Here is a 24,590-nt window from a genome sequence, read left to right as displayed (position 1 = left end):
GCTCCAGGTAAAAGGTACTTCACAAAGTGAATGCAGCAGCTTTTACCCTTTAACCTTCATGAATGTCTGGGAAGGACAGCCAGAGGCTACTTCATGTTTTCCAACCCTAGGGAAAAGCCTTCTTAAGTAACTCTGTTTAGCTTAGTCCAGGTTTGACTGAGTAGATTCTCTTGTTTTGTAGGACACCTTTTTTCCTTACCCATTTTGTCCCTTTGCATTCTAGATAACAGCTTTGACCTGAATAATGGTAGTGATGCAGAACAGGAAGAAATGGAGACTCAGGCTTCAGACTTCCCACCACCTCTGACCGAGCCAGCCTCTGACCAGTCATCCACTATTCAGCTCCATCCAGCAACTTCACCAGCAGTCCCGCCAACAGCCTCCCCAGCAATCTCCCTGGCAGTTTCGCCAGCAGCCTCCCTGGAAATCTCTCCAGAAGTCTCCCCAGCGGTTTCGCCAGCAGTCTCCCCGGAAATTTCCCCAGTCATCTCCCCAGCAGCTTTCCCAGCTGTCTCTCCAACTTCCTCAGCAGCCCTCCCACCAGTCTCCTCAGAAGTCTCCTTGACAGGCTCCCCAGTGACCTCCCCAAAAGTGTCCCCTGCAGCCTCCCCAGTAGCTGTCCTCCCAACAGCCTCCCCAGCAGATAAGGATGTCAGCACCTTCCCTGAAACCACCACTGACCTGGAAGAGATCACTGGAGAAGGAGTCACTACTTCTGGTAGTGGTGAGTGTTCCATTCTTAGCCAGTTTAAAAGAAAAGTTTTTGTCCTGTGTGGCATTTAGTCCTTCCCTGCTGGCCAGTTTCACTGTTTTGCTTGAATTCTTAAGTTGGGTATCCCCTATCTTCCTCTCAAGGTGATGTCCTGAGGAGACGTATTGCTACCCCAGAAGAAGTTCGTCTTCCCCTCCAACATGGGTAAATGCTCTAGTTTGCTACATACATTGACCTTGACAAATTTAATGAATGACTCTAGGAAGAAGGGAAGAGAGGTCATCTCATCTGAGATGGAGAGGAATGGGCTAGGCAAGAATGGATTAAAGGACAGTTATCTGCAATGATAATGCCTGAGATTTTAGCTTTCCTCCTTCTCCCAGGATCTGCCCTCCCCTCACCTATTCTTTCCTCACCTTGTGACCATTCGGATTTTTGCTCCAGGGGCTGCAGCTGTTATCTTTTCCAAACCCAGCTGGTGACCCTAGAGCTCAGATATCCAAATTAACCAACGTGTTTTATATGCTTAGAGAAGGGACAGCAGTTGAGTGGGGAGTGGCTAAGTCCTGATGAATTGGGATTTTTTTTTTTTAATGCTCTTTGGAGAGGTAAGGACAGGAACAGGATGTGACCAGAATGAGCAAGCCAGTTGACACCAAGGGCCTCATAAGAATGACTGCCTTCCTGATTGTCCCCACCCCCACCCCTCTTGGCTACTTGTGGTCACCAAAGTCTGAGTTCTGCTTAAAGTTTTGAGAGAAAGATAAGGCTTAGTCTTAGAATAATCTGTTTCTCAGAACACAGAGTTCCTTACTAAACCTTGGCCTACAGAGTCATTTTATGGAGTCAGCAGCAAGTTTATTCTTCTGCTTGTCCCCCCCGCCCCGTCTTTTCTGCCTTTATTCCCTCAAGTCGGTGCCCAGAACTTGTAGGACGGAAACCCAGCAATTGCCTTGAATGGCATTAGGGAGGGGGTTCCTGGCTGCTCATCACACTGACTTTGTAAAGGCAGGGTGGAGGTCTTTCTGGGCCTGTGCGTTTTTGTGTATTGCTCCCCCCACCCCCCAGGCCCTGAGGGATTTGTAGAGCTCAGGCCTGCCTTCCTGCCAAGCTTGTGTCTCCTGCTGTGTTCGCATCTACCTGCAGTTCTAGTAAGATAGGTGCCGGCAGGGTCATCTCGGTGGGCTTGGCTCCTGGGATGGCTTGACTGTGGGTAGGGGTGTGACCTGGCGGCAGGGCACATGTGCTTCTCTGGCAGGTGGCGGAGAGAGGTGCGCATCAAGAAGGGTAGCCACCGATGGCAAGGGGAGACGTGGTATTATGGCCCCTGTGGGAAGAGGATGAAACAGTTTCCAGAAGTGATCAAGGTAATGGAGCTTTCATGTGCATTTTTTTTTTAATATATGGCAAAGTCTTTACTTTCAAATGATTATCAGTACACCAAGTAGGAACATGTATATAAGTTCTTGAATTCTATCATTTAATAATTCTGATTAAGAGAAACTAAAAGCAGCCCGAACAGTATATACTAGTAATCGCTGTTCTACCCTTAGCCAGAAAGGACAATTTAAGGCCAGCTGCTGCTTCACACGTTACAGGAACTATTTACTACTTTTTCATAGATAAAGCCCCTGACCTTCAAGAAAGCTTTAGGGGGAAAAAAAAATTTAATCCCTTTCTGTCTTTAAACAGAATTTTTTTTTTTTTTACTACATCTAAGAAAGAAAAAGTACTTATATATGTTGCTTGAGCTAAAAGTCATAGGAAAGCAGACAATGTATACACATTAAATTTCTAAGAAATATGAGGTAAAGGGAGAAAATCTTTGGGTAAGCTCTACGTTTGTACAAAGAAGCTAGATTTGCTATTCTCCAAGAAGTGAAGGGACCTACTACATAATATACAGAAATAATTTAATGCCTTTTCACAAGGATATAACTAACTACTCAAGCTTTGCTGAAGCTTCGTATCCCATTTCATGGGCATTTTAACAGAAGCACAGACTCCTTTCTTGGGCCCAGGGGCAACAGGCTAGCATTTTCTGCTCTTTGGCCTGTTCTGTTTGTGCTATTGCTGGACAAAGGCATGATAGGGCTGGGACTTCATTAATGCCACTTTGCCTCCTCCTTTTAGTACCTGAGCCGCAACGTGGTACACAATGTACGCCGTGAGCACTTCAGTTTCAGTCCCCGTATGCCTGTTGGAGATTTCTTTGAAGAGAGAGACACGCCAGAGGTGCACACCCCAGGGTTAAATATGCTGTTGTCTCTGAGAAAGAGTCGGTGGAGAAGCTGTAGCTTCTTTTGGGGTTTGGAGGGTCTGGGGCATTGAATGATTCAGAGTTTATGGTGGCTTGCACCCTCACATTGTAATAGTCTTCTTCATTACCTTAGGGCTTGCAGTGGGTACAGCTCTCAGCAGAGGAGATCCCATCCAGGATTCAGGCAATTACTGGGAAACGGGGCCGACCTCGAAACACTGAGAAGGCCAAGACTAAGGAAGTCCCCAAGGTGAAACGGGGACGAGGTCGGCCACCCAAGGTCAAAATCGCTGAGCTGCTGAATAAGACAGATAACCGCCTCCTAAAGAAACTGGAGGCCCAAGGTACAGTGGTGTCTCTTACATTAGGATTCTGCTTGCTCTGTGAAGTATTGGAAATGCATTTGTTTTTTGTTTTGTTTTGTTTTGTTTTAAGATTTTTACTTATTAGAGTGTGAGAGAGAGCACGAGCAGGGGGAGAGGGCGACTGAGCAGGGAACCCGATGCGGGGCTCGATCCCACTGGGATCATGACCTGAGCCAAAGGCAGATGCTTAACCGACTGAGCCACCTAGTACCCCTGAAGTTTTGGAAATGTTGAGGAATTACTAATGCCTGGGTTTCCCAGGAGCGTGAATGACATTAATTATCTGGACAGAATGAATCTGAATCACCTTCCCCTCCCTAGAAAGCAGCACCAAGGTCCCAGCACTTTTGTGGTACTTCAGCAACCTGTTTCTTCTTGAATTGCTTATACTAGTGGAGCCTTGAGTAGTCCCTGGATGTTGATAGAAGAGAGGGCTTCCATGTCCTTTCTTGGCATCTTTCAGCTCCTTGGCTTATTGGTTTGGGTTGTGCACTTTAACCTTACTCATTGCACCATCACAGAGGTTCAGAATTCACATCTGAATCCAAAAATAATTGACACTGTTTTAATGGAGAGACAGGTAGGAAATGTGTAACTTTTCAGCAGATATTGCATTTACCCTGATATATTGTGAAGAGTTTGAAAAAATTTGGAGTGTTCTGACTCCTATTCACAGTTCCAGCTCTGCCACATTCAGACCATATGACCTGGAGCAAGACACTTATATTTTACTAGAAGCCTATACTGGATTATCTGTAGATAGTATCTGTCTAACTTAGGAGGTTGCTGTATAGACATGGTGGTGGTGTGTCCATGTCAGAATAGAATAGGTACTATCCTATCAAAAACATCAATTCTAACACACTCTATTGTTTTTAGCATTCCCCTTCAATATTTAGTCTTCTGGAAGCAGAGAAATTTATATTTTTTTGGTAGAGCAAGGCATAAGAACTGAGCATAAGCAATAGCTATGTCAGTGTTGATCCGATTCTACTGAGGTATCCATTATTTGAGCCCTTTCTTTCTGGCACATTCTTTTTAATTGGTGCTTCCAACTGTGGAGACCACCCTTTTTCCCTGGCAGTTTGGTTTTGTTTTCTTTCTCTGCTCTGAAATCTGTGGGTTGCTGCCCCCACAAGGTAGCCTGGGAAAGAGACAGGTTGCAAGGCTATTCTGCCATTGCGGCCTCTAAGACCCCTTCTAAAGTAGTCTAATCTGTTCCAGGGGCTGGGACTTCTGGGCAGGAGAGTTTTGAGTTCTTTGTGCTACCCCACAGCAGGTGTCTCTTCAACATTTTTCTCCCCAACGTGTTATTATGTATACCAAAAAACAAAACTAGATTCTTCAGGGAGCTGCTTAAGGAAGTCAGCTTTGTGACAGGCATGTGCTGCTCTGGATGCTGGAGATCAGTCTGCCTGCCTCACTCTTCATTTTCTGCCCTCACAGAAGCACTGAATGAGGAGGATAAAGCAAAGATGAATAAAATCAAGAAGAAGATGAAGCAGAAGGTACAACGAGGAGAGTGTCAGCCTACTATCCAAGGGCAGGTGAGGGACATCAGAGAGATTACACAGTGGGTTAACTTTTCCTACAGTCCGCTTCATCATCTCTTCTTCCTTCTCTTACATTTGCCACCTCCCCATCTCCCCGCCTTCCCTCATGTAGCAGCATACCTACGTACCTGGACTTTGCGGGGGGGCGGGGGGGGCTTGATTTAGAGAATTGGGCTTGTTCAAGAATCATGTGGGCATCTCCAGGGTGAGAGAATTGATCCATTGCCAACCCCTCATCCCATCTCTCACCTCTCCTCCCCAGCACCCTTGTCTGTTTTTGAATCCTAGCCCAAGCAGAGATGCTTTCAGAGTTTGAGGAGAAATGACTTCCCTTATGGTTTACAGGCCAGAAACAAGCGGAAACAAGAGACCAAGAGCTTAAAGCAGAAGGAAGCTAAGAAGAAATCCAAGGTAGGTGCATGTACACACAAGTATAACTTTGAAGTCACCAAACTGATTTTGCAAGACATATATGAGTTGGTCTTATTTTATAGCCATGCTTGTGGGCTCTGAGGTGGGAGGTGGGGGGACTAGGGAAGGGTGGTGACTGGAATCTTTATGGAACTTTTGGTCCCTCTCTCCTTTGGGTGAGTAGGCTGAGAAGGAGAAGGTAAAGACAAAGCAGGAAAAACTGAAGGAAAAAGTGAAGAGGGAGAAGAAGGAGAAGGTAAAAATGAAGGAAAAGGAGGAAGTGGCCAAAGGCAAATCAGGCTGTAAAGCCGATAAAACGCTGGCCATGCAGAGGCGCTTGGAGGAGCGGCAGAGGCAACAGATGATCTTGGAAGAGATGAAGAAGCCCACAGAGGATATGTGTCTGACTGATCACCAGGTAGTGAGGGGAGAGTAACAAGTCCTGGGTCCCTGGGTCCTGGAGGGGCCAGTTGTGAAGACATTTCCACTAAAAGAAGAACCTCCTAGATATCCAGACTGTTGCCTTCAGGTATGTTTGAAAACCCTACCACTTTTATCCTTACAGCCCCTACCTGACTTCTCACGCATCCCTGGTCTGATCCTGCCCAGTGGGGCCTTCTCAGACTGCTTGACCATCGTGGAATTCCTGCACAGCTTCGGCAAGGTGCTGGGCTTTGACCCCGCCAAAGATGTACCCAGCCTGGGGGTCCTGCAGGAGGGACTCCTGTGTCAAGGCGACAGCCTGGGTGAGGTGCAAGATCTGCTGGTGCGGCTCCTGAAGGCTGCGCTCTATGACCCTGGCCTGCCCTCCTACTGTCAGGTGAGGGCCTTCCCCAGGCAGGTTGGGAGGGCCTGGGATCCAGGGCTGTATCTCAGTTTTGCTTTCTCTTTAAGTTAAACACACAAAAGTCCCTCCCTGAAGTGATCAGGACAAGTGAAAGGAGATCTGGTTTCTTCCTATTTATGTTTTCCTTATATTTTTCCTTTCTGTTTTCCTTCCTGACTTCCCTCTGCTTATTTTGTTCATTTTCCTTTATTCCTTTATTTTGTTCATATTTCCTTTGTCTTCTCTCGTCGTGTGTTAGCACTTTAATTCTTATGTCTTCACCCCATAGTTCTCTTCTAGTGTATTTTCTTGTTCCAGATTCACCCAACCTGTGTTATTTCACTTTTTCTCTTAACTCCCATTCTGTTCTCCTCCAAACAGTCCTTAAAGATCTTGGGAGAGAAGGTGTCGGAGATCCCACTGACAAGAGACAACGTGTCTGAGATCCTGCGCTGCTTCCTCATGGCATATGGAGTGGAGCCAGCCCTCTGTGACAGCCTGCGCACCCAGCCTTTTCAGGCCCAGCCCCCCCAACAGAAAGCTGCTGTCTTGGCCTTCCTTGTGCATGAGCTCAATGGCTCCACCCTCATCATCAAGTGAGGGTCTGGGGTGGGGATGGTTACTGTATGCCTTGGTCAGAATGGAAAGGGGAAGGGTTTAGCCTTCCAGAAGTCCTGGGGTGATGCGTCCACTGCCATGCTCTGGAGATGCTAGAGCGACCTGGGGACTGGGTCTTAGTACCTTCCCAGGGAGAATCTAAGCCTTCCTCTGCCATTTATCCAACCTAGGCCCTAGGATGAAACTCCTGTTCAGCTGCAGCCCCTTTACCCTTGAGCCTCCCTTCTTTTTTGTTTGTGCTACCACTTCTACCTCAAAATCTCATTCCCTGTTCCTCTACAGTGAGATCGACAAGACTCTGGAGAGTATGTCCAGCTACAGGAAAAACAAGTGGATTGTTGAAGGCCGGCTCCGGAGGTAGGGGTGGGCAGAGGGTAGGGCCTAGAGGGGAGAGAAGGCGGAAAAGAGTAAAGCATAGCCAGAACTCGTGCCTGGAACCGATGCCTGTAGCCTCTCCCCTGGGGTTGGGACCTGACCGCAGGGCTCAGGATGGCTTTGATTCCAGGTGTTCCTTTTGTGGCAGTCTCCCATTCCTCACCGCAGTTTTTCCCTTACTCTGTTTTAAGACTGAAAACTGCTCTGGCCAAACGAACTGGGCGGCCTGAGGTAGAGATGCAAGGACCAGAGGAGGGCCTGGGGCGGAGACGCAGTTCTCGCATCATGGAGGAGACCAGTGGCATGGAAGAAGAGGAAGAGGAAGAGACTGTAGTGACTGTCCATGGCCGTAGGGGGCGAAGAGATGGAGAGGTACTAGCCCCACACTGAGGACAGTGGAAGTTGGAAATAGATTATTTGTCTTTCTTGAATCTAATAATTCCCTTTCTCTCATTGTCCATTTGTTTCTTCTCCAGGTTGATGCCACAGCATCAAGCATCCCAGAGCTAGAGCGCCAGATAGAAAAACTGAGCAAGGTACTGTGCTGCTAACCTCCCAGGATCTGGGGATGTGGGCTGGGAGGGAATTTATCACGTTGTGAGTTGGGCCCCAGATGGGATCAATTTTATAGGGAAGCTGAGAGCCATTGCCCAGCTCCCGTATATTGGACAGAGTCACTTTTTGGAAATGTGTTTTTTATTCCTCTTTCTTTCCATTGCCTACCCAGCGTCAGCTCTTCTTTCGAAAAAAGCTGCTTCACTCATCCCAGATGCTTCGGGCCGTCTCCTTGGGTCAGGACCGCTACAGACGCCGCTACTGGGTGCTGCCCTATTTGGCTGGTATCTTCGTGGAAGGAACAGAGGAGAGCTTACGTAGGTGTTTCATGGGAGCCTGAATTGAGTCCACTCTAACAGAGTTAACCAGTTCCTTTTTCTCTGTCAAGTCTTTTGGGGTTTCTTTCATTTTATGAGAATGAGTGTAGCATAGTGGTTAAGAGAACAGGCTGTGGGGTGAGACTTCCCACCTACCTGCTGTATGCTTCAATCTCTTCATTTATAAAATGGGGATGATAATAGTTAGGTATACCTCATAGGGCTGTTGAGAGGATTAGGATGAGTTAATATTCTTAGGATAGTGTTTAACATCTATCTGGTTCTTAATAAATGTCAGCTTATGATTATGCTGCTGCTTCTTGATTATTTGGGAGAATAGTGTTTCTTTCCCAGATACTTGGTTCATTGGCATATAAGTTGTTCCCAATTGAATCTCAAAGGGGTGGATTAAGTCCCAAGAGAAAAAGAAAATGTCTGTCCTGTATTTATACACCCTCTTTCCTTCCCCTTACGTATTAGTGTATGCTTTAAACTCTTCACTTCTCTTTACAGTTCCTGAGGATGTGATAAAGCAGGAAACTGACTCCTTAAAAGTGGCAGCCCATCCAGCACCCAGTCCAGCCCCCTTCTCCCTGAAGAAGGAGTTAGCTGGCTCCAGCACCTCTGCCAGTACTCCTGCCCGGGCCCGAGGCCGGCCTCGGAAAACTAAGCCTGGGTCTCTACAGTCTAGGCACCTGAAATCCCCTGGCCGGGGTCAGGATTCAGAACAGTCCGATGCCCAGCTTCAGCCCGAGATTCAGCCCCATCCTCAGCTTCAGGCTCAGCCCCAGCTCCAGCCCCAACCCCAGCTTCAGCTCCATCCTCAGCCCCAAAATGGGTTCCTGGAGCCAGAAGGCTCCCCTTTGTCCTTGGGTCAGAGTCAGCATGACCTCAGCCAGTCAGCTTTCCTGTCTTGGCTGAGCCAGACTCAGAGCCATGGCTCCCTGCTGAGCAGCTCAGTCCTCACACCTGACAGCAGCCCTGGAAAACTGGACCCAACCCCATCACAACCCTTGGAGGAGCCAGAGCCTGATGAGGCAGAATCCATCCCTGATTCTCAAGCTCCCTGGTTTAACTTCTCAGCCCAAATGCCATGCAATGCTGCCCCTACACCACCCCCAGCAGTTTCTGAGGACCAGCCTACTCTCTCCCCTCAGCAGCCTGCCTCCTCCAAGCCAGTAAGTAGCCAGGTATGCAGTTGACTTCATCTTGCCAGAGGCTGCAGTGCCTGGGTGCGGGCTTGTGCCGAAGCTGGGGGAAGGGATAGGGCCATTAGGGTCCTATAAATGTGAAAATGCCCTCATCTTGTGTTTCATCTCACAGATGAATAGACCCAGTGCGGCCAACCCCTGTTCTCCAGTACAGCTCCCTTCTACCCCCTTGCCTGGGATGGCCTCTAAGAGACGAACAGGAGACCCTGGGGGCACATCACAGAGTCTCACAGGGCTAGGACAGCCAAAACGGAGAGGAAGGCCCCCCAGTAAGTTCTTCAAACAGATGGAACAGCGTTATCTAACCCAGCTGACAGCCCAGCCTGTCCCTCCTGGTGAGTGCCCTTGAGGTGGCATGGGTGAGAGTATAGGTTGGAGTGGCATCAGACATGGGCCATGGGATTCATAGCTGGTTCCCACCCACCACTCCACATATGTAAATTCTTCACAGAGATGTGCTCTGGCTGGTGGTGCATCCAAGATCCTGAGACACTGGATGCTACGCTCAAGGCCCTGCACCCCCGAGGCATCCGAGAAAAGGCACTTCACAAACACCTCAACAAGCACAGGGACTTCTTACAGGAAGTCTGCCTACGGCCCTCTACGGGTAAGATAAATACTTTGACCCAGCCTGAGCTATAGAGCCCAGGGGTAAATGTTGAGCTGCTGCTGCGGACAACGGCCTCATTGATGGGCCTTTCCCTCTGCCTTCTGTGTTCTCAGACCCCATCTTTGAGCCTAGTCAGCTACCTGCCTTTCAAGAAGGGATTATCAGCTGGTCCCCCAAAGAGAAGACCTATGAGACAGACCTGGCTGTGCTTCAGTGGGTAGAGGAGCTGGAACAACGGGTTATCCTGTCTGATCTGCAGATTCGGGTACACTAGGGCTGGCACTGGGTAGGAAGTTGTTGAGGGGGAAACGGTCATCTCTTGTACTCTGTTAGGAAAAACCCTGGGTCCTCACTTCACAAGTGATCTCTTAGGACACTAGATTTTTTTCTACACTTAATTTTCTTCCTTTACAATGAGTTTTATTCCTCTCTCCCACCTGCAGGGCTGGACATGTCCCAACCCAGACTCTACTCGGGAAGACTTGGCCTACTGTGAGCATCTGCCTGACTCCCAGGAGGATATCACCTGGAGAGGTCGAGGTAGGGAAGGACTGGCACCCCAGCGTAAAACCACCAACCCGCTGGACCTGGCTGTGATGCGCCTTGCTGCCCTTGAGCAGAATGTGGAGCGGCGGTATCTACGGGAGCCCCTCTGGCCAGCTCATGAGGTTGTACTGGAGAAGGCCTTGCTCAGCACGCCCAGTGGTGCCCCCCAGTGCACCACTACAGAGATGTGAGTGCCCCCACCCCCATTCTTGGTCCTGGGGAGAAGGGATGCATTTAATGGATACTGCTCCTCATCCAAAGATCACCACTTTTTCTCCGCCCCTCCCCCACCTCCCAGATCCTATGAGATCACCCCTCGCATCCGGGCCTGGCGCCAGACACTTGAGCGGTGCCGGAGTGCAGCCCAGGTGTGCTTGTGCCTGGGCCAGCTGGAGAGGTCCATTGCCTGGGAGAAGTCTGTCAACAAAGTGGTAAGAGGCTGGGAGAGCCTGGGAAGGCTGAGGGGGCAGCCAGCTCGTGGGGGGAGTGGGGTCACTGGCAGGTAGAGGCTTGAGGGCTCACCTTGCCTCCTCATACCCTTGGTCTAGACCTGTCTCGTCTGCCGGAAGGGTGACAACGATGAGTTTCTTCTGCTTTGTGATGGATGTGATCGTGGCTGCCACATTTACTGCCATCGGCCCAAGATGGAGGCTGTCCCAGAAGGAGATTGGTTCTGTGCCGTATGTTTGGCGCAGGTAAGGCTTCTGCTTTCTCATTCCCACTCCCAAGCAGAAGTCAGAGGTTTTCTTTCTTATCCCATTTGTCACCAACCTACAGATAGCAGCACTTCCTACCATGCCTCAGTGTCCCCTTGGAAAGAGCACAGGTTAGGTGCTGGGAGACCTGGATTCCGGTGCCTCTTGGAACAGGTCATTTAAATTCTGTAGCCTCGCTTGCTTTCTTCTGTACAGTGGGAATGATTGTATTTTCCCTTTTACCTCTCTTATTGGATTATGTGAGTAGATGCACATGCTGGCTGATGCGTGGAAGTGTTTTGAAGCCTCAATCACACTTAGACAAATAGGGATGGTAATGAACTGGAAGGCAAGCAGAGTACATCTCCAGCTGTTACTGATCTCACCCTTTTCCCATCCTCAGCAGGTAGAGGGAAGATTCACTCAGAAGCCTGGTTTCCCAAAACGAGGCCAGAAGCGGAAAAGTAGTTACGAGCTGAACTTCGCGGACGGTGATGGCCGCCGACGCCGGGTACTATCCAGGGGCCGAGAGAGCCCAGCAGTGCCTCGGTACTCAGAAGAAGGGCTCTCCCCTGCCAAGCGGCGGCGATTCTCCATGCGGAACCACCACAGTGATCTCACGTTTTGCGAGTGAGTTGAATGAATTCTGGGGACAACAGGCTCTACCTTTGCCATAGTAAGGACTAAGAGGGGTCGGTGGATTTGCTTCCTGAGATGCAGCCATCCCTGTCCCTTTAATGACAGGATTATCTTGATGGAGATGGAGTCCCATGACGCAGCTTGGCCATTCCTGGAGCCCGTGAACCCACGTCTGGTGAGCGGGTATCGGCGCATCATCAAAAACCCTATGGATTTTTCCACCATGCGGGAGCGGCTGCTCCGGGGAGGGTAGGTAGACAGCAGCACGTCTCCTGGCTATTGTGTTAGTCCTGTGACTCCTCCTGGCTCACAGCTCTGCCTCCCCCTCTCCCTCTGCCCAGGTATACCAGCTCAGAGGAGTTTGCAGCAGATGCGCTCCTGGTCTTTGATAACTGCCAGACCTTCAACGAGGATGACTCCGAAGTGGGCAAGGCTGGGCACATCATGCGCCGCTTCTTCGAGAGCCGCTGGGAGGAGTTCTATCAGGGAAAACAGGCCAATCTGTGAGGCAAGGGAGGTGGGGAGTCACCTCGTGGCATCCCCCTGCCCTCCAAACCAACCAACCCTGCCATTCTCACCTGCTGATGCTGCCCTGGGTCCAGACTCAAGTCAGAGATCTCAGCCTGATTTTTGACCTTACCCTTGGCAGCGCCCTACATCCTCTTACCCCTACCTAACACCCCTTTTTCCCTTCCCTCTTCTTGCTCCTCAAATAAGAGGGGCAGAGATGAGGTCCTTCTGGACTGAAAGCCAAAAAAAGAAAGAAAGAAAGAATTTTTCCTTTCTGTTTTATTTCCTAATTTAAAATGAGGAGGAGAGAAGTCCCTGCTTCCTCCTCCCACCTTCTTCTCCTTCCCTGTACGTGCCCCAGCATTCTGGGGCTATTTAACAATAGCAATAGTTCTAGTGAATGTGTGAAACCGAAAAACACTCTGTACTGTGTGTGGACCCGCAGTGACGGCCAGTAAAGTGGACTTAACTCCCAAGTGTGTCGAGCCGGACACCGGGCCCTGAACATGCTGCTTCCATGTTCAGTCCTTTCCCTGCTTCTCTCGATTTTTCCTTTTCCCTCCTCTCCCTACTTTTAGGATTTTTCTCTCATCCAATAATGTAAAGCTATCGTGTACGGGTTCCTCTACCCTTTTCTCTCCCCCCAAATCTTTTTTCCCCTCAAAAGGAAAAAAAAGTTCGGAGGTCCCTGTCTTACTCTCTGTCCTCACCTTCCTGCCAATAGCTGTTCCCTCTGTAATGTTGGATACTCCTCACATGCTGAGTTTCTAGCCTTTTTTTGAAACTCAGTAGCTGGGGAGAGGGCAGGGAGGCACCCTGGACCCTGGGCCTTCCAGCCTCCTTCCCCACCTCTTACCCAAACCTCCCTCTTGGGAACTCCTCAGGGACAACTACTGCTGAGTTTGGGCGCACTCCCAAGATGGAGGCCAGGTAGCAATCAGCTGGCCTCAGAGAGAGGTGTGTGTGTGTGTGTGTGTGTCTTTGTGTGTGTGTGTGTGTGTGTGTGTGTGTGTGTGTGGAGGGGGAGGGAGGGAGGATGCTGTGATTGTGCCCCTGTGCTGTTTGATGGCATCCAGTTTCCCCAAGTATCTTTATTCCCACCTTCCCTAGTGTTTGAAACCATCACATTTTTGTCCTTGGGAAACCACAGGAGCAGTTTTTCTGGGTACAAGGCTCTGTCTCCTCTCTCCCAGGCATTTCTGTTCCAGCCTCTTCAAACTGTGCAATCTGTCAGCAGGAACTCCCTCTCCTTTCAATAGCTTTGAGTCTTAAGCTTTTGTAGGGAGAGGGGTAGAACTGGATCTTTCCCTAACCCCATGAGCTTCTGTGGGTTTAGTTGTGCTTTTCTTCCCTTACCTACTTCATACCCGGGACCCCTTCCCCAGCAGCAGCAGAGACCCCAGAGCACAAGAGAGTAGGGAAGAGGGGTTCTGGGTCCACCACTGCCCTACATGTGACTATGCCCGAGTTAAGCCCCAGCATGCGAGAGGAAAGCTGCTAACCCCCAGCTACAGCCATGGGCCCCTGCCCCGCTGCTTTCCTGCTCAGCAGCGCCCCTCCCATCAGAGATTACGGGTACTTGCACTGGGGAGGTGGCTGCTGGCCGGCCCAAGCAGAGAGCTGAGGCGTCCAAGAAATGTTCCATTGGTGGGGGAGGGGGCGCCAGGCGAGGTGGAGCATTCCTTGTACTTCTGGCAGCACTGGTTAGCCACTGAAGGGGGTGGGGGCCAGAGTGGGGAGGTCCTGGGGCAGCCCGTCTTATTCCTGATTGCCCCCCTTCTCCCCCATGGCCTATTTCTAAAGTCGCCTTTTCTGTCAGATAAACCTCAAAACTTTTAATTTTATTTGAGATTTTTTTTTTTTTTTGCTTTTAAGAGGTGGATTGAAGAATATTTGAATTGACTTTATATTATGCATAAATATTTATATTTTATCTAAATAACTGCGCTGTAACAAAGTTTGTGTCAGTCAGACGTTTGGAACTGTTATAGTTGGGGGCTCTTCTTTTTTCCCCATGGCAGTTTTCCCCGGTATAAAATGTACTAGATTAATTTTATTGTTAGAGGCGAGGTGGACGGGGGAGTGAAATCTCCATGTTCCTTCTTTGTGTTCCTCTCCCAGCTCCATCTCTTTTCCCTAGGGACCAGGCACTCTTAAGATGGGGTGGAGTCCTAGCCTCAGTTTGAAGAAGTTGGGGCTGAAAGGGGGGGTGGGGGTAGGGCATGATCAAAGGGGCCATTTCTCATGTTCTTTCCTCATCTTTACCGCCCCTTGAGCTAGGTGGATTTTCTCTTCTTGACAAATAAGAGTATTTGGTAGGGAAGGCAGGTTAAAAAATAATAAAACCCACCCACTGCCCCTTTGTTTCCCCTCCCCTCTATCAGTCTGGTAACAGGAAGAAACCACACCATCAACACCAACAAGTTTCCATGTTCCTTTTACAACAAAAGGGACTTGACTTTTTATATAACCAAATGTGGTGTTTTAGTGACTTTTTGATAATGTACAGTTTTTTGTGAATTTAAATTTATTTCTTTCTATATTTTTAGGACCAATCTCATTTTTAATAAGGTTTAAAAAAGAAAAAAAAAGGTCTAGAGAAAAAACCTCCTGTTTTTGCCATGTGATGTTCCACAAGTGCAGCTGTAGAAAAGTGCTTGTCAGTTGAAATAAAAACCACATTTGATAGAGATTCAAAAGACTCTTGTGTATTTATCTTCCCTTCAACATAGGTTCTCACACTTGCTTAAGGGGAAGACTGGGTATGAGGGCGAGGTTGGCTCGTCTGGTGTAGGAGATAGCTGGCAGGGGAGCAACATGCTCCTAAACTTCCAAGCTTTGTCCCTAAACCTCCAAGCTTGGCCCTTCCTGTACAAGAGGCATCCACAGCAGAATTTCTGCTTACGTGGAGGGAACAGGTTCTTAGTGCTCCTGGCACCTGAGCAAAGTGCCATTCTGGGTGCCTACTCCTTGCCTTGTGAGACGCCACCATGGCTTCCTAAGCTGCCGCTTGTGTTCCCAAAGTAGCAAATACGGGCCCATAACCAACCTCCCAACTTCTGCCCATGGATAAAACACCAGGGGGTAGACTTTTGTGTTTTATTTCAAAACAAAAGTTGAAATAAGACAAAATGGAGCTATACCAAGTTGTAGGGAAGGAACATGAAAATACTAGGGTCAAAAAGGAAGAATAAACTAGAAGGGTAGATAGCACTGGCATAAACATGAAAAGAGTATAAAACTAGAAGCTTCTGGATAAAAAATGTACAAAATGTGTGCGTATAAATTATTTACTGGTGAAGATGACAAGTGCATGCAACAAAGCACTCACCACCCAAAACAATGTGTTGGGACAGGGACACCAATAGTGGCATGAGAACTTTCTTTACTCAGGCTGGGAAATCTTACCAACCCGCCAGGTTGGAAGTTTTGTTTCGGTGAACCCTCAGACAACATCAGGTGCAGGGACACCAGCTTCCCTCTTCGGGACTTGCTTACCTCTCAGCTACACAGCGGCCACTGGCCAACTCTTTTAATCTTTAAGTTCTGAGATGGGCGCCTATGATGGTGTTCCTACGGGTGGCTCCCAAGCATTAGTTAACATCCTAGGCAATCATTCATGGCCCACCCCCGGCCTACCACAGTGAGACCAAACTGAAGAGGTCACACTACTCTAGAGGGAGTAAGGAGCAAAAAATCCCAAAGACGACACTCCAGAAACAAATTACCAAAAGTTAACTGCGTTTGATCATGAACCCCTTCTAGCCCCCAGCTCATGAAGGGAAGGAAGGAGGTAAACCAGGTGCCTGTGCCCTTGCTGAACTGTGAAATTGTGAGGTAGATGTGTCACGAGGACAAAGAAGTTCTGGTATATGGTTGGAGTAGCTATGGCAGGGAGAAAGAGCAATGGGAATGGGCAGGAGGTCACCTAGCTTTCTCACGAGCACAGTCATGTGGGGAGCACCCCTACTGCGGTCAGCAAAGATCAGAAGGGTGACAGCTCCCAGGCCGGCCTTGGTGGCTGAAGGAAGACCCTCCTTTAAAAAGAAAGTGGGAAATGAAAGGTGAGTAAATACGAGGGCTCTGCTCGTGCTCGGAAGGACCTAAAATGCAGGTAGCACAGAAATCGAGTAGTCGGTTTAAGGAGGACTCTGCGAGCAGGCACAAGCTGAACACCTAGCCCTGACACCTCGGCTTGCATAACCCCCACCTTCTTCTCTGCGGACAAGTGGAGACCTGATCACGGACCCAAGTTTATTGCCACTGGTTAAGGTCAAAATAGCGCTCACAGGTGCAGTGCCACTGCTCCCCCAGAAGGTGGGGCATGTGCACAACGGAGCAGCAATGGTCCCCGCCCCCAAAGACTAAACTGTCAGATCCCTGCAGCATCCCGTTCCAGCTCGGCCTCTCAAGTACCTTTCGGGGCAAAGCAACAGGCCATACTTAGGTCAGCTCAGAAGGAGCAGGGAGTGAGCGCCGCTGGCACCACCGGGGTGAAGGAGCTCACTGATCAGTAAGTGAGGGAAGGAAGAGGAATGGAGCCGGGCTGAGGTGACCCAACCCGGGAAGAGTGGGTAGAGCAGCGAGTCCAGTCTTCACCCTCAGTGAGTGTAATGTCCTCCTACCGCCCCTACCTACGTGTTCCTGCCAAGGGCCGTTGCCTCTTCAGGGCCACCAGGCTTCCGAGTCTTGGCAGCTCTTCAAATTCTTTGGTTAACAACAGTCTTAAAAAATAACATCGCTCCTTATCATCATTCCCACATCTTCCTTACCCTCTACCCACACCCTCCTCCAAAAAGTCTAATCAGCTTAGGGTTTGAACATCAGCTCAGAGCGTGAAGGGAACAGTAAGAACACTGACCTGAGACGGGACAGGCAGGCTCTGAGCCTCAGAAAGGATTCGATCATCTGAGGAAGGGACTCAGACATACTCTATTAGCACGGAAACAGAAAAACACAAAGTATCTTAAGAGTGTGGGGGTGAGAGGTGATGCGGCTCCATGAAGACGACAGAGAAAACGCTAAGCACAGCGTTTAAAGAGCCCAGCCCCAGGCCCCCTACACGTCCCCGGGCACTACTGCCGCCAACAGGCTATTTCGTGAGAGAAAAAGCGTCCCTCATTCCGTTCTCCCCTTTCCCCACTCATCACTCACCTTAGCAACTGTTAGACATGAACTAACAACTAGGGGAAAAACAGGAGCGTAACCCAAAACCAAAAAATTCTACAGCGCCATTAACTGCTACAAAAATAACTTCAGGCTCCCCATCCCTACCCATGCCCAAACCTGTCCAAACCAGAAACACTCGACAGAACCCTTAGGGAGAGTCAGATGAGAAGAACACACAAAAGGTAACTCCATTATGTAAAACAAAGCAAAATCCTGGCCATTTAAACATTAAAAAAAAGAAAAAAAAGCAAAAACAGACAATAGATTCAAGAGTTCTGGAAAAAAAAATAAAATTAAAAAAAAAAAGTTCTGGGACGCAAAGGAGAGGCAACCGTCACATGAACAAGTTTCCATCCCGGAAAGGCCCCCACTCCACTAAACCGCCTGCCCAGCAAGCCTCCTCCAAACTAGCAATCGAAGGAACAGGATTCTGGATTTTTCTCTTCTTCAAGGCCACTGACAAGAAATCTATGGGATACTTTCCTTGACTCAGGGCTGGAGACTTAGAAACAAGAGCTACTTGCCCAGCCACACCCTTCTAGAACGCGACTGCATGGGGGGCTGCTCTACAAGGGATAAGCCCTTCCTGAGGTTGGAAGTGGCCATGAGGAAATGAAGAGTGGGAATTCCGTCCTTCACACCTGACACCCTACCTGTAGCCACCTCCCCTGCCTCCAGGACTGCACAAAAGGGCAGCCTAGGGGCAGGGAGCGCGGGGACTCTCACTTTGGGGAGGGAAAGCTCGCTGCGAGCTCTCTGTCCAAGAACTGCTACCTCAGCTGCTTTTCCCTCCGTCTCCTCTCCTTCCTCTCCCGACAGCTGCCCTAGCAGACACCGGTTTCTCCATTGTCTCTCTTTGGCTTTCTGCCCTTAGGGTGAAAAGCACCTGACCTTGCAGTGCAGGGGAGCAGGACTGCCGGTGTGGGAACGAGGGACTGGGAGCGGACAGCTGGGGGATCTCACTTCCCGGAGAGGGGCGAAGGCTTCCTCCTGTCCCCATGGGCACAGTGCCAGGGCGGACGAGGCCTTCCAGAGTGAAATACAGGCTCTTAAGGATGGCTGACTTTGTAAATAATGAGATGGGGTTTATTGCCCTTTTCCATCCTAGCTCCCTGTCATCCTTCCACAAGAAGGAACATTATTTTTAATGTCCTGGGTCCCTGGAAAAGGGATCCAAACAAATCAGGGCAGAGCAGGTTGCCCTGGACAGTTACGGAGAGCTTTGTCCCTCCCCACCCCTGCACGGCGCACAACGCAGAACAGTCCCCACACCTTGATCCTGCTGAATGTGTGTGTGTGCGCACGCGCGCGCCCGCACGGGGCATGGACACAGCAGCACAAGCCTTCCTAGGACGATTCGCCGCGGTATGCAGAGGTATCCAAGGTCAAAGCCTGGGGAAAATTCAAGGACCCCAGTTCTGTCCCTCTCAGCCAGTTACACTGAGTACCAAAAGGCACTGCATGTCCAGGGTTAGGGTGGGAATTTACCAAGTCCTCTGGCACCGGAGGCAGTAACAACACTGTCTACATCAAGGTTTCGCAACCTTGGCACCACCATTTGGAGCCAAATAATTCTTTCGGGGGCGGGGAGCTGGGGCTGTTCTGTGCACCTGCAGGATGTGTAACAGCATCCCTGCTGCTCCAGCCACTAGATGCCGATAGCACACAGCCCTCACCCCCAAGCAAGGCCATCGAAAAATGTCTCTAGAGATTTCCAAGTGGCCTCTAGGGGACAAAACCATCTTCCTGAGAACCACTGGCCCAGAGGAAGCAGCTGATCTTCCACAGTGGGGAAAGAACTGAAGAGAATTCGGCACGGTCATAACTGCAAAGGCTGCTCTGAGCACCGCAATGTGAGACAGGGAAGACGGGGGCCCTGGGATCCAGGACAGAAAAGGAGACCCTCCAGGAAACAGGGGAGCAGGGACTCCTGAAAACCTGTCGCTGGAGAAGACACTTCCCCTCAGACAGTGCTGGCCTCAGTGGTGAGAAGAATTAGAAGTCAAAAGCCCACCCTTCTGGAACTTGCCAGGGAAGACCTAGGCTTCATCTAAATTTGACTCAAGGATGGCTTCCAAAGACTGTGGGAGTGTCTCTTAATGAGCCTACGTCACATCTCTGCTTCCTGAAGGCAAAAGTCTGGTCTTTTCTCCCAGGATGTGGCAAGGCAGAGGGAGGAAAAGCCACTTCCATTGTCTGCATAGTGTTCTACCTACTCCTTGCCCAGCCCCCAAAAAAGTCCCTAGAAAATTTCATTCAAAAAAGAAATTCACAAAATTAAAAACTGTAAAAAAGGCAAAGTCGGCAGGCTCTGCCGTATAAAAAAGAGAAAAAGAACAGTCTGGATGAGAGAAAGAAGGCATAAAATGTGTGAAGAAGAGATGGGATGTGTGAGCTAAGAGCTTTATAAAACAAAATTCGTAGTCTGTATATTCTCCTACGCACACACACACCAAAATCAGCCCATAACTAAACTCCACATAAGGGCCCACCGTAGGACTCCTTCATCAATGTTCTATCACTGCACTTCCCCCCTCCTTTTTTTTTAAAGAAATAACAAAAATTTTTTAAAGCCTCCCAGATAAGTCCAACACACCAAAAAACTGTTTTTCATAAAGATGAGAAGAAGCTCAAGGCACTATGTCTCTTTGGGATATGGAAAGAGTATATTGCAGTTAAAAACAAAATATAAAACTTTCTTTGCAAAAGAAAGAAAAAAAAGTTCTTTTGATCTCCTTGAATGCAGCACACACAAAAAGTGACAGTTCTCCCAGGCCCTCCCAGGAATGGAGGAAGAAGCAGAGGGCAGGAGTGCAGAGATTTCTTTTCTCCAGGCCCAGGAGTGCAGAGATTTCTTTTCTCCAGGCCTGTGAAAGCGCTGCCCAAGTGTTAGTCCTTAGCAGGGCCCACGCTGCGTCTGTATCCCATCAGCCCTCTGGAGTTCGGGAGCATCAGCCTCTCCAATAATTCAGGTGTCCAGGCACACCTCAGAGACAATGTGGGTTCGCTTCCAGACCACTGCAATAAAGCAAATACCACAACAGAGCAAGTCAGATGAAATTTCTGGTTTCCCAGTACATACAAAAAGTATGTTTACACTATACTGTTATATTAGGTGTGCAATAGCAGGTCTAAAAAAATAATAGGCAGACCTTAATTCAAAAATACTTTATTGTTAAAACTGTTAACTATCACCTGAGTTTTCAGCAAGTTACAGTCACTGATCACAGATTACCATAAAAATGCAATAAAAAACGACATATATTTTTTGAGATTGTATGTATTTGAGAAAGAGAGAGCAGGAGCAGAGGGGAGTGGGAGAGGGAGAAGCAGGCTTCCCTCTGAGCAGGGAGCCCGATGCGGGGCTCCATGCGGGGCTCGATCCCAGGACCCCGGGATCATGACCTGAGCTGAAGGCAGACGCTTAACGACTGGGCCACCCAGGCGCCCCCAAATTTGATCTATTTTGAGAATTACCCAAATGTGACACAGAGACACAAAGTGAGTAAATGCCAGTGGCACTGACAGACTTGCTTAAAGCAGGGAAAGCAGGGTGGCCACAAACCTGCAATTTGTACCAAAAAAAAAAAAAGGCAATATTTGCAAAGCTCAGTAAAGCACGAGAAAAAGAGGGATGGCTGTCGTCCGCAAAGAGGGGGAGGGGAACCCTAGAGGAGGCGTAAACCAGAGGGGGCGCGCTTACCGCTGCTACTTGTTGAACTGGAAGGAGTAGAGCCCGTGGTCTGAGGGCGCCTCCACTGGCACCTGAGTCTGCTGGCCGCCGCTCTCCTGCACCGCAGCCGAGGCCGGAGAGTCAAGCTCGGTGCTCCTGTGGCCCCCCATACCCAGAGTGGGGTGTCCTGCCCCACCTCCCCGCTCCCACGCGCACACAGCAGCACCTCCCCGACACACCGCGCACCCTAGCCTCTTGCAGAGACGCGGCTCAGTAACGGGCCGGCCTCAACGAGCGAGCGCCTCGTTCAAGGACACGGACGAGGTCCTTCCTTCCTAGGTTCACTCACACGCCCAGCAGCTGACCGCGCGCGCGGAATCAGCATCACTGTTAGAGGAAGATCTTTTTATTTTTATTTTTTTCTAAAATGTTGAGAGAGCACAAGCAGGGGGAGCAGCAGGCAGAGGGAGAGGCAGGCAGAGGGAGAGGCAGGCTTCCCGCTGAGCGGGGAGCCCGACGCGGGGCTCGATCCACCCAGGCGCCCCATTAGAGGAAGATCTTGATCGGGGACAAATCTCCCTCTGTGCGTTTTCCTACGCGCGATTCCGCGAGACCAGAAAGCTCTTACCTCGGCTGCAACACCGGCGGAAGGCACAGGGGTGTACGGGGCGATGTAAGCTCCTGGCACCGGGGCGGCCGCCGGCACGTACTAGAATGAAAGCCATCCACAGGCTCAGGGCAGGGAGGGGACTCCTGGCGACATTTAAAGCTGCCGGGGAGCTCTAAAAACGACTGCTGCCTCGGTTTCATCCCCAGAGAGTGGAATTTAATTGTCCCTTCTCCAGAGCGCTCCAGGGGCTGCTAAGCGCACAGGCTTAGAGAGACGTCCGCCCCTGGGGCTTCCCTTCCTCCTCCGGCCTGCGCACCACAGTGCAGCGGACCCGCAAGAAACCTGCTGAGCTTCACCCGTTCTTCTGGTCACCATGTTGGGAAGGATTTCTGGGAAATGTGTGTGAGCTCCTGGGTAAACTGCTGTGTAGACAGAAGCACTATTTAGTTTCGTCAGTAGGAATCGGTTAAAAGGAGTGAGCTGGGGAGCGGCATGGCTGTATTCTGTTTATCTCCTAGTCTGAGTCTGAGCATGCCTTCAGTGACACTGAAGTGACTGACACCCTCATTCACAAGCATTTACACTGAAGCGCATTGCATAGGTACCCCTTGCTCAGTCGGAGTCTGAAATCAGAAATATCCCGCTTGGCTTTACCGTGCCCGTGCTGCTGAGCGAGAGGTGCCCCAGTTGCTGGGTAAGAGGTCCCATCATGGAGGCAGGCTGGAGAGAAATGGGGTGATCCAACCCTGGCGGCAGAACAGAACCCTGGAGGCAGCAACAAAGGACAGGGTTAGCTGGCAGCATGCAACTAAGCCGCAGTGATTCACGCCTACCAGGACCGCTGAGGACAGACATTTAAAAATCCTGGGAAATGATAGGTGAGTAGCAACCGAGCTACGCAACAGAAATAGGTGCTCTGCCCATCAGTGTGGAGGGACCCTCTGCTTGAGAATAACAAACTGACAGAATTTCAGGTCATACAGCTGCACTGCACAAGGGACTGAGCCAGAACTCACACCCACATCGTCTATCATCAGATCCCATTGTTTTTCTTTACATCAAACTGTCTCTTTAGCTTTTGCCCACTTCTGAACACTCACTGAAGGCTGCATGAGGTATGACTGGTGGTGCATCCAAGACGGGTTAGGTACTTGTAGAGGAGATGTCTGAGTTACTCTCTAAGGCAAACAAAAGAAATAGACAAAAACATTAATTGCCTAGAAACTACTGTTTCTCCCAGTGATCTGATAATGTTCAGCAAAACCTCAAAAAAGTTGGAGTGCCCCCTCACAAAATAGAAACATTAAGAATAAACTCTTTAAAAACTATTAAAAACTTGTACACGTCAACAAATAACCCAATTCAAAAATGGGCAAAAGATAGGAATAAATACTTCTCTAAGATATACAAATGGCCAATAAGCACAGGAGAGAGGCTCAACATCATTAGTCACCAGGGAAATGCAAATCAAAATCGTGATGAGATGCCACTTCACACCCACCAGGATGGCTGTAATTAAAAGGAGAGAGTAGGGGCACCTGGGTGGCTCAGTAGGTTGTCTGACTCTTGATTTTGGCTCAGGTCACACAGGGTCCTGGGATCCAGCCCTGCATCAGGCTCCTCGCTCAGCAGGTGGTCCGCTGGAGAGTCTCTCCCTCTGCCTCCCCCTCCCCACCAACTCTCTCCCCCTCTCTCTCTCATAAATACATCTTAAAAAAAGGGGGGGCCGCCTGGGAAGCTCAGTCGGTTAAGCATCTGCTTTCAGCTCAGATGATGATCCCAGGGTGCTGGGATCAAGTCCCACATCAGGCTCCTTGCTCAGTGGGGAGCCTGCTTCTCCCTCTGTCTGCCATTCCCCCTGCTTGTGCTCGCTCTCTCTCTGACAAATACATAAAATCTTAAAAAAAAAATAACAAGTGTCATACACTGTGGGCGGGAATGTAAAATGGTGCAGCAGCTCTGGAAAACAGTTTGGCATTTCCTCAGAAAGTTAAACATAGAGTTCCTATGTAACCCAGCAAGTCCACTGGGGGTGTATACCCAAGAGAAATTAAAACATGTCTTGACACAAAAATTGTACACAAATATTCAAAGCAGCATTATTCTAATAGCCAAAAGGTAGAAACAACCCAAAGGCCATCAACTACTAAGTGGAGAACAAACGGGTATAGTCATACAATGGCAGCGGACTGACTCAGTTATAAAGAAGAATGAAGTACTGCTATGTGCTAAGACATGGATAGACCTCGAAAGCATGCTGAGTGAAAGAAGCCTGGCCCCAAAGACATATACTGCATGCTTCCATTTATACAAAGTATCCAGAGGAGGCGGACCTCTCGCCATAGACAGTATCTCAGTGGCTGCCAGGGGGCGTGGGTGAGGGAGAATGGGCAATAACTGCTAACGATTACAGAGCTTCTTTCTGGGGTAAAAAAAAAATGTTCTGGAATTAGATGATGCTGATAGCTGCATAACTTTGCAAAATATACTTGAAACTACTGACTTGTATACTTTAAGTAAGTGAATTTTATGGTATGTGACTTATCTCAATTTTATTTATTTATTTATTTTAGATTTTACGTATTTATTTGACACAGAGAGAGAGAGCACAAGCAGGGGGAGCAGCAGAGGGAGAGGGAGAGGGAGAAGCAGACTGCTGAGCAGGGAGCCCGATGCGGGGCTTAATCCCAGGACCTCAGGATCATGACCTGAGCCAAAGATCATGAGGCTTAACCATTTGAGCCACCCAGGCACCCCTGAATTATCTCAATTTTAAAATGAAAAAGAAAAAGAAAAAGAGCAATGAGAAGCTAGAAATGTATCACAATAAACAAGTAGGTTTATTTCATAAATGTAAAGATTGTTCAAGATCAGACTCTATAAACATAAGTCAAAATCGAAGGAAAAAGCCATAGTGTAATATGAGATGACAAAA

At 49.2% G+C, this 24,590-nt stretch overlaps 2 protein-coding genes across 9 annotated transcripts in view; one reads left to right on the top strand and one right to left on the bottom strand.

The window, feature by feature from the left end:
* Positions 1-14,902, top strand: part of BAZ2A (bromodomain adjacent to zinc finger domain 2A) — a 34,584-nt gene extending 19,682 nt beyond the window's left edge. For 4 of the 7 annotated variants that reach the window (XM_028110913.2, XM_088025238.1, XM_028110914.2 and 1 more), the window contains 24 exons: positions 224-724; positions 856-916; positions 1,971-2,079; positions 2,846-2,947; positions 3,106-3,316; positions 4,784-4,884; positions 5,236-5,301; positions 5,486-5,719; positions 5,867-6,121; positions 6,509-6,723; positions 7,028-7,102; positions 7,312-7,492; positions 7,597-7,656; positions 7,848-7,992; positions 8,506-9,182; positions 9,316-9,538; positions 9,655-9,810; positions 9,927-10,078; positions 10,257-10,546; positions 10,658-10,790; positions 10,908-11,054; positions 11,458-11,684; positions 11,799-11,942; positions 12,035-14,902. In XM_028110913.2, coding sequence (XP_027966714.1) covers positions 224-724; positions 856-916; positions 1,971-2,079; positions 2,846-2,947; positions 3,106-3,316; positions 4,784-4,884; positions 5,236-5,301; positions 5,486-5,719; positions 5,867-6,121; positions 6,509-6,723; positions 7,028-7,102; positions 7,312-7,492; positions 7,597-7,656; positions 7,848-7,992; positions 8,506-9,182; positions 9,316-9,538; positions 9,655-9,810; positions 9,927-10,078; positions 10,257-10,546; positions 10,658-10,790; positions 10,908-11,054; positions 11,458-11,684; positions 11,799-11,942; positions 12,035-12,200 — 4,631 coding nt within the window. In that variant the 3' untranslated portion in view covers positions 12,201-14,902. The remainder of the gene's footprint in view (positions 1-223; positions 725-855; positions 917-1,970; positions 2,080-2,845; positions 2,948-3,105; positions 3,317-4,783; positions 4,885-5,235; positions 5,302-5,485; positions 5,720-5,866; positions 6,122-6,508; positions 6,724-7,027; positions 7,103-7,311; positions 7,493-7,596; positions 7,657-7,847; positions 7,993-8,505; positions 9,183-9,315; positions 9,539-9,654; positions 9,811-9,926; positions 10,079-10,256; positions 10,547-10,657; positions 10,791-10,907; positions 11,055-11,457; positions 11,685-11,798; positions 11,943-12,034) is intronic. The other 3 variants (XM_088025239.1, XM_028110912.2, XM_028110911.2) reach the window with 2 other exon arrangements.
* Positions 14,903-20,015: 5,113 nt separating this feature from the next.
* Positions 20,016-24,590, bottom strand: part of RBMS2 (RNA binding motif single stranded interacting protein 2) — a 65,307-nt gene continuing 60,732 nt past the window's right edge. For both annotated transcript variants that reach the window (XM_028110918.2, XM_028110919.2), the window contains 5 exons: positions 22,756-22,833; positions 22,310-22,420; positions 21,674-21,754; positions 21,076-21,161; positions 20,016-20,390 (listed from right to left, as the gene is read on the bottom strand). In XM_028110918.2, coding sequence (XP_027966719.1) covers positions 21,081-21,161; positions 21,674-21,754; positions 22,310-22,420; positions 22,756-22,833 — 351 coding nt within the window. In that variant the 3' untranslated portion in view covers positions 20,016-20,390; positions 21,076-21,080. The remainder of the gene's footprint in view (positions 20,391-21,075; positions 21,162-21,673; positions 21,755-22,309; positions 22,421-22,755; positions 22,834-24,590) is intronic.

Source organism: Eumetopias jubatus, unplaced genomic scaffold, assembly GCF_037043125.1.
Source record: "Eumetopias jubatus isolate StellerSeaLion01/CBP00866 unplaced genomic scaffold, mEumJub1_p1.0 scaffold_8, whole genome shotgun sequence".
Classification (NCBI taxonomy): domain Eukaryota; kingdom Metazoa; phylum Chordata; class Mammalia; order Carnivora; family Otariidae; genus Eumetopias; species Eumetopias jubatus.
The sequence above is the reverse complement of the archived record's forward strand: the minus strand, read 5'-3'. Positions and strand labels throughout refer to the sequence as shown.